This window comes from Drosophila ananassae, chromosome XL, assembly GCF_017639315.1.
Source record: "Drosophila ananassae strain 14024-0371.13 chromosome XL, ASM1763931v2, whole genome shotgun sequence".
In the NCBI taxonomy this organism is placed as follows: domain Eukaryota; kingdom Metazoa; phylum Arthropoda; class Insecta; order Diptera; family Drosophilidae; genus Drosophila; species Drosophila ananassae.
The window spans coordinates 14,709,511-14,722,931 of NC_057931.1; the positions used below are offsets into that span (position 1 = coordinate 14,709,511).

Sequence of the window (13,421 nt, forward strand, 5' to 3'; positions counted from 1 at the left end):
TTGACGCTCACTTGGGTAGCTGGTGTAGAGTGAACTACAATGGCTAATCGGTATAAATATGAAACTTGGAATTGCTGCTCTTTCCAGTATTTCATTAAATCAGTATCTACATCAACTGGCTTTGGGTTGTAATTGTCGATTTCAGAACTTCCTTTTTTAATGTGTTGGAGATGCTCATCATATTCAATAAACTTTAATCATGACGATTAATCACACAGATCGAAAGTACTATTTTTTTTACTTCCTGCATAGTGTCATTTATCTATAACCTTTGGGCTCCACTGAACCAAAGTCCAGAACAAACACAGCATAATGGTTCCGCCAGAGGCCGAAAATCAAAGAAACCGATCAGAAAATATTTAAATTCAATTTGTAATGTATATTAAATATGTAATGTATAATATTTAAAATGGATTTTGAAGCTCAAAGTATTTATTTTAATTTATGAAATTAATTTATACCAACTTTATATAAAATTGGTTTCGGATGGTTTAATTTAGGATTTTTTGATATGATAATATTTTAGTAGGTGTATAGCTTGAGGATTGGATGGGGGAAGAGCTTTAAAAGTATAAGACTATGACAGCTGTATGATTTAGTTATCCGATTTAAGTAAAATTTTCTAAGCATATGTAAATCCGATCATTCCTATAGCAGCTTTATCATACAGACGTACGATATGGTCCATTGTTTATAACATATATTTACAAAATTTTTTTTTATTTTGGGAAAGGAGTATTTAAGGCCGCGGCTCCATAGAAGCCGTACCACTGTATAGGTTCCATTCCAAATTTTAATTTTAATGAATATATTGAATTATATACACATTTTTTGGTATATGGGTAATTCTCTAATGTTGTCTCTAATGTAATGAAGACTTTTTTTTATTTTTAGAAAAGTAAATCCTATAGCTCTTGACAAGTAGTATAATTGGTGCAAACATAAAGTTTCGATGACTTTTTATTTTCAAAATTTTCAAACAAAACTTGGGCTGTTAATGTTATTTATTTATTGATCCTGGTAATTCTTAGTAAAGATTTTGTAGTTTTTTTTTATTATAATTTAATTTGAATTACTGTCGCACTCGATATTTTCTTCCATCAAACTTTTTATGTTGTTTTTGTTCATTTTAAATATTTAAACATAAATTGAATATTCAATATTAATCAATTTTTAATTTTGAGCTAAAAAAATAAATCTACAAAATATAGTTTTCAAGCCTTAACAAAAAAGTTTTGTGACAATACGACAATGAATAAAACTTTTAATTTTATAAGAAATTCGCAATAATTAGCAATCGCATCGTTTCTTTAATATTTTTGTTTTAACAGTGAATATCAATGATTTTAAACTCTCTTTGCGAAAATTTTTTTATAGAAACTTTTTTCATAGAATTTTTTTATGGAAACTTTTTTTATTATACAAATTAGTAGAGGAATACCCTTGCAGAGGGTATTTTATTTTCGGTTTTTCTTTTATATTCTAGATCAGGATCACCTTCGTCTGTTTCTCCGCAAAGTCGTCTCTCATCGGAAGTCAGAACGCCCGAGATCGGTCGACTATATCCTACAGCTGCAATGTAACTGATTGATCGGAAATGCCACTGGTTTTTTTGAAGTTGGAGGTTTGGGACTTTTGGGGCATGTTACGGCCAAGATATTTCATCACCAAAATTTCATTAGGCTTGACCGACTATATCCTTTAGCTGTCATATAACTCAACGATCGGAATTGGCATAGGTTTGTTGCTTTTTAATCTAGATCAGTGGTTCCCAAACTCTTTTCTCTCATAGACCACTTTCAAAACTTGGCTGGATCCGGTGGACCCCTTGCAGCTAAATAACTATAAATTTTTGTAATCAACGACAAATCAACAGTTTTGGAAAAAAAGGTTAAAATTTATTGCTTGATAGGGTTTTAATCATTTGATAATAAAGTCGACTGAAAAAATTTTAAATTTTAATTGATTGTGCTGCGAACGCATGTCAAAAAAGAAGAGTTGGCCAATCGAAAAAGTAGCTCATAGCACAAGTACCAATCAATTTTTACAAATTTTAATTAAAAAACGTCAAAACTAAGTTGCAAAAAGAAGTAGGTATATCCTTGTGTTGTAGATATTTATTCAAATATTAAAATTATTACACTAATAATTATTATTGTTATAACAGTCGTAATGTTATCAAAATTGGACACTTATAACGTAATGTAACTTCTACAATGGTAATTAAGAAAAATATATATAATTTTAATGAGATGGATGTGCTTGATGTATGGTTAGCAAATTATCAATATTTGGCTTGAGTTTTGTAAGAAATAACCGCAAATCTCCCCGTTCTGTGATATTCAATCTGCTCCTTTTTTTTGTTAATAAGTTTGTAACGGCACTAAAACTTTTTTCGACGAGATATGATGAGGGAAACGCTATGAGAAGCTTTTGCGTGATTGCCCACAGTCCAGGATATTTTTTAGGTATTTCTGCCTGCAACCAAAATTTCTGATACCCTTTTTTAAATGTCACTTTCAGCTCCTCATTAGTGCTGAGCTCGAGTAGCTCCTCTTGTAATATCACATTCTCCACTTCTGTTTCATCAAATGGATTTATGATCCATGGTGGTATTTCCATCTTGTCTTCAAATCTAGTTTTAAAATCACCATGCAAAGCAATCAAATGTTGAATGTATGTCTGAATATCTTCATCAAGGCATTCTACCTGCGATAAGTTTGAAAACTGTGAAAATTCACGCCGACCAATATTTCCCTTCATAAACTTGAATTTACCAATAAAAGCTGAAATTACACTCTTTGTTTTTATTAAATTAAGGCTGTCCCCTTGTAATTGTAAGTTGAGGTCATTAAATTTTTTAAACAAATCTGTCAAATAGGCGACGTCTGCTTTAAAATTGATTATGAATTCATTTACACGTTTGAACAAGTATTGCGGACGGGACGGTTGCCGGCAGCGGCGCGTCGACGACAAGTCTCGACGCGTTGTACTGAATATGGAACAAATTTTTACAATTTTACAGGGTTTTACAAGTAACAGTCGCTGAGCTTCTCAAAATATTATCTGCCTATATTGATAGGAGAAGTCAAGCAAATATCTTAGTTCTTCACTATGGAAACCAAATTAATTTTCATGCACCTCCGCTTACAAAGTGTAGACCCCCATTTTTTGTTACACCCAACGTAGACCCCCGTCGAGTCTCCCGTGGACCCCTAGGGGTCCACCTGGACCACTTTGGGAACCACTGATCTAGATGGATGGGGCTTTCTACATATTTCATTTTGGGCAACCTCATCTTATCTGCCAAAGGATCGGCCAAATATATCCTATAGCTGCAATGTAACTGAACGATCGGAAATGACACACTTGTTTATTTTTAAGACGCTTGGGGCTGTCTCCAACATTTATATTAGAAAACTGATTTGATGGTAAAACTTTTATAAGGATCGGACCAACTATAAACGATCCGACATATATATAATACTATAAGCTGCTACCTAGTGCAAGGGTATATCAACTTCGGCTTCGCCCGAAGTTAGCTTTCCTTTCTGGTTAAACCAATCATTGCTATCTTCAAAATCTGAACAGCTTTACGGAAGCATGCAAAAGAATGCTCTAAGGGATGTTACGCCTTTAAATACTGCAAATCAGCTGGATCAGCAATCACACGTGCAGCCTTTTAGCTCTTGACATTCCAAGGGCAAGATAAGAAAAGAAAAATTTGAATTACGAATTACGAAGAGAAAGTGCATATTTCTCATTTTCATCTCCAAATAACACTGAAGAGTTCGAAATATCGGCTTCTACCCCAACGCCCCACTTGCAGAACATTAAGATTACGATTGGATTAAGATAAGATGAGAACCTGCGCGTTAGATATTAGCGAAAGCAGCCGTGCCCACTCAGGATCTGGGTCAGGTAGAAGTCGACCTGACCATGGCTTCGAAGGACCCACTTCTTAACGTTTATGAGGGTGTGCGTCCAGCGTCCAGCTCTCACTGGTCTGTTCCCTTGATGGCGCGTTGGGGATACCAGACTGGCGACGATCATCACCCCCAGGTATTTTATGGCTCGCTGGGAAGTCACCGATGTTACCGATCTCTATCTATGCCGTTTCCAATACCTTACGGCTGCTGACAAGCACCGCTTCCGTTTTATGGGGAGCTAAGCTAAGACCAGCATCTTGCCGCTCTTTCCACTTCCTCTTTCCACTTTCTTGGCTACTACCACCAATCGCAACCTGCTGGTAGCTGGAGCATCAGTATGCCGTCGATCGTATCGATCCCAAGGCAGACCTTTTTTTTGTTCCTGGCCACGTTGATGACTGCAAATATGACATGCACCGTTGACTTCCCCTTCCGATAGCCGTATTGGCTGTTTGGGAGCCCTTATTCGCGTTCCACGGCTGCTGAGAGCTTCGTGACGATCATTTGGGTGCATTTTATACCTACTGCCTGGTGACTTGAAACTGCCGACCACTGTGGAACAGACGCAGACCTCGCAGGCGACCATTGTGGGACAGACGCTAAGAGACCCTGGCTAGCTTGTGGGCGCTAGCCGCCTTACACCCGGGCTTCCGCCATAGGTGGACTGGGAGTGTGGTAGTTTTGAGCATGTGGGTGTGAGCGAAGGGAGTTACACCGCTCCTACTCGGTCGCCAGAGCCCCGTTTATGGGTGAACCGCAGTAGCGGAGGGGTTGGCAATTGGTCCGCTCCATGACCTTCATCACCTCGTACCAGGCCAGTGTACCGAGCTATGCTGGCCAAAGGACCTGGGGCAGCAGCACAGTATTTTATGCTACCATTTCTCTCGGCCTTGGGATATCTGGCGACCTCTGACGGACACCTTCTCTTGTGCCGCCCTCTGTGGTTGTCATCTTTCTTTTTGGCGCCCTCTCTCGGTCTTCAATCGGGTTGACCAACACTGCCGATCAGCTGCGATCCCCGCAACACTGTCCAGCGCAATTTACTTTTGCAACGTCCTTTTCGGACTCCGGGGGTTATCCAGCAGGGAATCGGAGTCTCTAGGACGCCTTCCCTCCGCCATCACAGGTGAGCCGAAGTTCCCGTTTTATACAGATAGAAACGGATATATCGACTCGGCTGTTGTACAGAGCAAAAATATATACTTTACGTGGTCGGAGATGATTCCCCCGTTTTGTTACATACATCCACACATAACCTTCTACTCTACGTAATTTTTTACCCTTGAAATTCTTTTGTTATTTTCAAAAAACATGTTGGCTATGGTATTTATTAACGAACTTTCATTGAAATCTAAATTAAGCTACGGTTCACGTTTTAGTGTATATTGTATTGATGCAGGAGAATATGTATGAAATCAGGTGTATACAGATGTTTTCTAAATAATAGGACTGCCCACGCACTCGTTCAAAAATATACAAAAAAACAACGATGAAAAGTTTTATTTTTTGAAAATAATTTCTTAAGACATAAAAATTAACAATGTTATTTTACACAGGTTTTTTTTTTTAATAAAATTTGCGTAAAAAGTGTTGCTCCAACTATGAGGTGATCAAATTTCCGTCCGTTTCGTTTCGATTTTCAGATTCAGATACTATAAAACCTAGAGCTATAATATTTTGTGCAGACTCTAATAGTACCCATGTAGTTGAAGTTTTTTTCAAAATTTTACAAAAGTTTGTTTCCATACCTCTCCCGCGCATACAAATTTAATTTATCTTTAGCACTACAGCAGAAAAGTTTTTTTTTAAAGCAATGCAAATGTACCGGGTATAATATAGTCGAGAAACATGATTACAGCCGCCCTTACATTTTTCCACTTATCCCGAAACAAAAAACGAAACTAGATTAAAAAAATATGTTCAATTAAGTTCTCCCATTGAGTGATACTACACCCTTTTAAAAAGTACTCATAAATATTAATTTTGATGAACATTGCAGCGTGGTGAAATATTTATACCTTATATATTAAAAAAATACTCCAAATATAAGCTATCATATAGTTATATAGACCCGACGATTTTTTTGTCGTAAATTTTCCGATTTTTTGGCCTTTTCAGACAAAAACACTTTAGCGTAATACGATGCAAAAATAACCAAGCCCAGTCAGATATATATAAAGCTTAGGACACTTTTTCAAAACTCAATTTTTCCCCAATAGGAATATGCCAATCAATTGGGTCCTTGGGAAATTTTATGTGCATCTGTATAATATTTAAGAATAAATTTAATTATAGCTAAAAAAGAAAATTAATTATTAGATTTCATTCAGGCGGCAGAAATGCTACATCGATTTCTATCTTTTGATTCAATCTTAAATAAGTTTCATGTTTAACAAGTGTATTTACTAGTACTACTTGTTTTTAATTGTTTTAAATATTGATTTTAAAAAGTTTATGCGGCCTATTTAAAATCCATATTATCCATTCCTCAAAACAAACCGTATCTCCTATAAATACTTCATTCAGTTTCCTCTCAAACAGTGAAACAATGAAGCACTCCACATTTTTAAGAATCATTTTTCATTTGTTGCTGGTAATGGGTGTCACCCTGCCTCCTTTATCAGCACAAAACTACTGTGATCCGGATCTGTGTTCAACTGGCAGACATGTAGCCTGTCAAAATAGTGGCGTAAGTTTCCCATAACAACCAATATTTTCCGTACATAAACCTATAAAATATTTTATAATGATCTATTAAAGTAAATAACAAGAAGATTGTCATATAATTTTATTAAAAGAAAACGTACAGGAATAATTTGTTTTAGCTACGAGAAGTTGGGTCGGGTAAAATGATATTTTTTGGAAAAAAAGGGTGCAATCGATTGCCCATCAAATGACCACAAATGACCATCAATATTTTGAAATGACCACCTCCCGTTTGGAAAATATTCAAAAATGAAAATTTTCGAAAAATTTTCGAAAATTTTAAAATTTGACTTTTTGAATTTTTTTTTTTTAAATCGAAATAAACCAAAATGACCACCAATGGTCATCTTTTAGAATTTTGAAAAAACTTTTAGTTTTTGAAATATTTAAGTGTTCAGTTTATCTCATTTTTTTCACAGGTAAAACAAAATTTCAAAAAAAAAAACTACTGAAATCGTTTTCCAATAGTGTGATAAACAATGACCATCAATATTTTCAAATGACCACCTACCGTTTTGAAATTATTTAAAATTGAACATAGTTAAAAATTTTTCAAAAATTTCAAAATCGACTTTTTGAATTTTTTTTTTCAATATCGAAATAAACGCAATTGACCACAAATGGTCATCTTTTAGAATTTTGAAAAAACTTTTAGTTTTTAAAATATTTAAGTTTTTAGTTTCGGTCGTTTTATGGCAAGGTAAAAAAAAAAATTCCAAAAAAAAACTACTGAATTCGTTTTCCATTAGTGTGATAAACAATGACCATCTTTTAAAATTTTAAAATAACATTTACTTTTTGAGATACTTGACTCTCATAGTCTTAAAAATAAAGAAATTAAAAATCCAAAAGATGACCATCATGGCCCATAGCCTAAAACATATAAATTTAAAAAAAAAATTGATTTCCATCATTGCCCATCCCTTAAAACTTAAAAAATTAACAAAAAACTATATGCCCATCATGGCCCACATCTTAAAACTTACAAATTTTACAAAAAAAACTATGCCCTTCATTGCCCATCCCTTAAAAGTTAAAAATTTTACATAAAAATCTATGCCCATCATGGCCCACATCTAAAAACTTACAAATTTTGCAAAACAAACTATGCCCTTCATTGCCCATCCCTTAAAACTTAAAAATTTTACATAAAAATCTATGCCCATCATGGCCCACATCTAAAAACTTACAAATTTTACAAAACAAACTATGCCCTTCATTGCCCATCCCTTAAAACTTAAAAATTTTACATAAAAAATCATGACCATCATTGCCCATCCCTTGAAACTTAAAAATTTTACAAAAAAAATCATGCCCACCATTACCCATATCATAAAACTTAAAAATTTTACAAAAAAATCATGACCATCATTGCCCATCCCTTAAAAGTTAAAAATGTAACAAAAAAAATCATGCCCACCATTGCCCATATCATAAAACTTAAAAATTTAACAAAAACATCTATGCTCAGCATGGCCAACAGCTTAAAACTTACAAATTTTACAAATAAATCTATGCCCATCGCTAATAACTTAAAAATTTAAATAATGTGTAGGTTCTTGCAATTTGAACATTGGAAGTATAATATTAAGAAGGTTTTTGTTAAGAAAAATACATCATCTAATTTTTATTACTCAAAAAGTCGAACTCGTCATTTTTGGAAAATGTCCAACTTATACCTGTCATGGGGAAATCCAGAAAATATACACACACAGGTCGTAAAAGATACCGTTACGGTAGTTTGGGAAAACACTTAAAACAGTAAAAGGAAAAAATCATACAAAATATGTATGTACTACCTACAGTACACCATAAAGTTTCAATTGCATAATTATGCGGTTTGGAAAAAAGGGATCGGTTTGGGAAATGCATATTACCGCAAATTTTTTGGGTTTTCCTAACTGGGAAGGACTTAAAACCCAAACAGGTAACCAATTAGGATATTTCCCAGATTTTCCATGTTATGCCCTAATAAACTAATAAAAAAAGCGTCATAAACTATATTTTAGCAGATCATAAACCTATATATACGAGTATAACCATTATTATATAAGATCTTTTTATACAAGAAAAACATAATTATAAATTTTTTAAAAATTTTTTATTAGCTTTTATTAAAATTAAACATCTGCCTCCGTGTAAAAAACAATGTGTATCTTCATACTCGTATTTGTTGCCGTAAATTTTTTCGCTTGCTTCGTAAAATCATTGTGCGCTTCCCATAATCCTGTTATCCTGCGGCAGTAAGCAATATAATGTCCAATTCCTGATCCTGATCCCGGAACATATTCAACAGCTCCACTTAAAATATAAGTTTTTTGTTGTAATTTAATTTTTTCGGGAAGCTGCTGCAGTGTAGCTGATCCTGGCGCATTGGCATATAGTTCTCGTTGAAAGCTGTCGAACGCAAATTCCATGTCTATGATGACGTGTGGTCCAGGCTGTGCATGGGAAATCGTACTCACACCGCAATCTTTGCATCTACCTTTTTTTGGCGCAAAATAATCAAGAATTGTGGCGATTAGTCCTTCATGAACTCCCAGGCTGGTTATTTTTTCAGCATCTACCAGCTCTAAGCATTCAAGGCAATTTATCATATTATTACAGCTCTGGTTGCCATTTTCATGAACGTGGGTTCATGGGCCATGATGGGCATAGATTTTTATGTAAAATTTTTAACTTTTAAGGGATGGGCAATGAAGGGCATAGTTTTTTTTGTAAAATTTGTAAGTTTTAAGATGTGGGCCATGATGGGCATATAGTTTTTTGTTAATTTTTTAAGTTTTAAGGGATGGGCAATGATGGAAATCAATTTTTTTTTTAAAATTTATATGTTTTAGGCTATGGGCCATGATGGTCATCTTTTGGATTTTTAATTTCTTTATTTTTAAGACTATGAGAGTCAAGTATCTCAAAAAGTAAATGTTATTTTAAAATTTTAAAAGATGGTCATTGTTTATCACACTAATGGAAAACGAATTCAGTAGTTTTTTTTTGGATTTTTTTTTTTTACCTTGCCAAAAAACGACCAAAACTAAAAACTTAAATATTTTAAAAACTAAAAGTTTTTTCAAAATTCTAAAAGATGACCATTTGTGGTCAATTGCGTTTATTTCGATATTGAAAAAAAAAAATTCAAAAAGTCGATTTTGAAATTTTTGAAAAATTTTTAACTATGTTCAATTTTAAATAATTTCAAAACGGTAGGTGGTCATTTGAAAATATTGATGGTCATTGTTTATCACACTATTGGAAAACGATTTCAGTAGTTTTTTTTTTTGAAATTTTGTTTTACCTGTGAAAAAAATGAGATAAACTGAACACTTAAATATTTCAAAAACTAAAAGTTTTTTCAAAATTCTAAAAGATGACCATTGGTGGTCATTTTGGTTTATTTCGATTTAAAAAAAAAAAAATTCAAAAAGTCAAATTTTAAAATTTTCGAAAATTTTTCGAAAATTTTCATTTTTGAATATTTTCCAAACGGGAGGTGGTCATTTCAAAATATTGATGGTCATTTGTGGTCATTTGATGGGCAATCGATTGCACCCTTTTTTTCCAAAAAATATCATTTTACCCGACCCAACTTCTCGTAGCTATTTGTTTTGAAAGCCGAAGTGTCCAAAGCAAAATATCTTTATTTGGATGGAATGCGCGTTTGTCACCGGTATTTTAACTTGTCACGAGGTTTTTTTATTTGATTAAAATTGATGTAAAAATAAAATTTTCCCTCGTTATGAATATTACAATTTACAAGTAAAATACATCGAAAAAGGATCGATAGCATAATTTTCTACGATAGTTAAGGTGTGTCATTACATATTATTCCTACGGAGTGTTTAGGACGGCAGTCCATGTAGGTGACGAACCACCAGATGTTAGTTAAACATTTGTGTGTACATTTTTCATTTTTTGAATTAAAACCTCGTGCAATGAAAAAAAGAATGTGTGCAATGTTTGAATTCGATGTTTTTAAAACTGAGAATCTAGTTCGCTTATAAACAGACAAACTGAACACCCTCTGCAAGAGTATACAAATTCCCACTTGACAATTTTTCAGGTTTGTTTTATTTGTTTCATTCACAATTAAATATACGTACAAAATAAAATTAAATTAAAATAATTACACACTGCATTAACAGTATGTACGTTACACTTGACTTTTGTCGGTTGGATCCATTAGATTTTGAACACTTAGGTGTAATGATGTACAATATTTACATTTCACTATAATCGTTTCGATAGGAAAGTGTAATTTTTATGTGTTGTATATAAATTTGTTAATATTGTTTACTTTTTGTCTTTTTAGCGATTTGTAAGTGGCTGCAGTGGCGAGTTTGTTCGGGTGAACGATCACATCCAACTTATCCTACAGTTACATAATGAGCGTCGCAACCTTATTTCTGGAGGAGGATTAAGTGGATTTACCAGCGCCGTTCGTATGGGCACAATGAGCTGGGACCAGACATTGTCTGAACTAGCTGCATACAACGCTCTACAATGTCGCATGGCCCATGACGAGTGTCGCAATACAAATACATATAAGTTTGCCGGCCAGAATCTTAGCATCCTCTTCACACGCAATATTGATATCGCAAATTTTTTGCGTCAACGAATTTCTTCATGGTTTGAAGAAAACCGAGACGCAACTAGTGCAGATATAGAAAACTATCAGATGCGTGGCGGGCCGTATGTATTTTACTAATGATCGTATTAAAAAATCATTATTTCTTATTTCTCCGCAGAACCATCGGACACTTTACCACCATGGTAAATGAACGTAATAACCGAATAGGTTGTGCTATTCTCAGATTCACTGACAACAGAAACGTACAAGCCACTTTATTAGTCTGTAACTATGCTGTTACAAACGTTATTAACAATCCCGTATACAGAGGCGGCAGTCCGGCTTCGGAATGTGTATCAGGTCGAAATTCGGTTTTCCAAAACCTTTGCTCATCAAATGAAGTTTACAACTACAATCAGTGGTCGTGATGGTCTAAATTCTATACCTTGGGTCTTTGAGCTTATTTTTAATTAATAGCCACCTAATAATAAGTTTATGAAAAATGTTTCATGTTTTCGTTTTTGTTTCAGTGTAATCTAGACTTTTAGTGTATAATTATAATTATTCAACATTATGTGTATATTGTAGGCGTAGTGTGATCTGTGCTAGGGAAATTGGATTTGAGGAAAGAATGCTGGTTCCCGGATAAGCAGTCAAACCCTTTTGAAGGTCCTAGTGTCTAATATCCACATGTCCACCCAATCATCCTATTTAAACGAATTAGAAAAAATTTTATTTTAAATATTTTCTCTTAGGTGTATATTTTTTTCACACTAGCGTAATTTTGTGTAATTGCTTCGAACACAATTTATTTTTAGCTTTTCTTTTTTTAAATGTACCAAGTTAGCTTTTCGACGGGACGCATGTGCAGTGCAGGTGCCGGAGAAAATTTGTGAAAACTGTGTTTTTTTAAGAAAAGGACAAGTCCACAAAAGTGGCAAAGTAACTCAAATTGACGTGAGAAGTCAAAAGCAGTGGAAATTCTGTTCAGTGAAAGCGAGATAAACTTAATTACCAAAGTTAAAACTTTTTGTGCAATTGGGTCAAATGCTGATTGCCCATGTTAATTTTTTCAGCACGTGCTAATCAGCTGTTTAGTACTGTTAAATTAACATAGCTGTAATTGCTAAACACTAAATACAGCTTACTTTTTGGAGCATACATTATTGGAGCATACCCTATTGGAACCCGCCGCTTTAAGCGGCTGGATTCGAGAGGATGGAGGAAATCGCTGGCCAAAGCCCAGCGGGACTAAGAGCCATTCTTGCTAGAGAGTTGGCTCAACGGCAGTTGGATGCAATTAACCACCTTCCTGCAGATATGGTTAAAACCTGTTCTGCCACTCTTGTTACCAACACTGTCACTGTTACAAGTGTCTCTAATGTGTCAACATGTACTGTCGCATCATCCTCTAGTGGTATTCCAATTACTTCTACTATTGGATCTTCATTGCAAACAAATGTCAGTGCTACAGCAATGCCTACAAAAGGATGCTCTTTCCAAGCTTCTGGACGTGTATTTCGCAGAAAACGGACCCCCTCTGATCTCAACAAGGATTTAGAAAATCCAAACCGTTTCAGCTGGTACTGAAGAATATTCATGTAACTGTCCCCGAAGAAGAAATAGAGCGTTGCTTTACGGACAAAGGCTTCACGGTTTTAAATGTTTATTTCCCAAGAAAGCCTGGCTGGCGTGTACATAATGGAAATGTTGACGAAGAAAACAACGACGAAGGTTCTAGGCAAAACTTATTTTTCGTAAACCTTAAACTGACTCCGAATGTTTCTGAGTCACTTAAAGTTAAGCAAACTGGACGACACAGGGTCACAGTGGAGAAGGCTACTCGTAATAAGGATTTGGTTCAATGTTATAAATGTCAAAATTTTATTCACACTCGAAATTGTTGCTTTATTAAGGCTGTCTGTGGTAACTGTGCTGGAGACCATGCAACTGATTCTAAATCATGCGAGGCACTGCTCAGAAACCAAATAATGTCTGCAAACTGTGAAAATCATCCTGCCAGTTTTAAAGGATGTAAAGTCAGACTGGAATTAAGTAGAAAACTGAAGCCTGGAGCGAGATTAGGTAACCTTACCTTAAGTATAGTAATTAATCAAAGCAAGCTTTTCTCTTCTATGTCAAGTACCAGAGCCGGCGTTTCTTATGCTGATATGGCGAGAAGCAACTCTCGAGACAGTGATAGTGCTGAAGCTAGACAA

General features: G+C 34.6%; 1 protein-coding gene across 1 annotated transcript; it reads left to right on the plus strand.

The window, feature by feature from the left end:
* The first annotated feature begins 6,478 nt into the window (after positions 1–6,478).
* Positions 6,479–11,782, plus strand: LOC6503200 (antigen 5 like allergen Cul n 1). The gene is made up of 3 exons (XM_044717234.1): positions 6,479–6,618; positions 10,945–11,324; positions 11,381–11,782. Exons 1-3 carry the CDS (start codon positions 6,526–6,528, stop codon positions 11,628–11,630), a joined length of 723 nt encoding a protein of 240 aa, XP_044573169.1. The 5' UTR covers positions 6,479–6,525; the 3' UTR covers positions 11,631–11,782.
* The last annotated feature ends 1,639 nt before the right edge of the window (positions 11,783–13,421 follow it).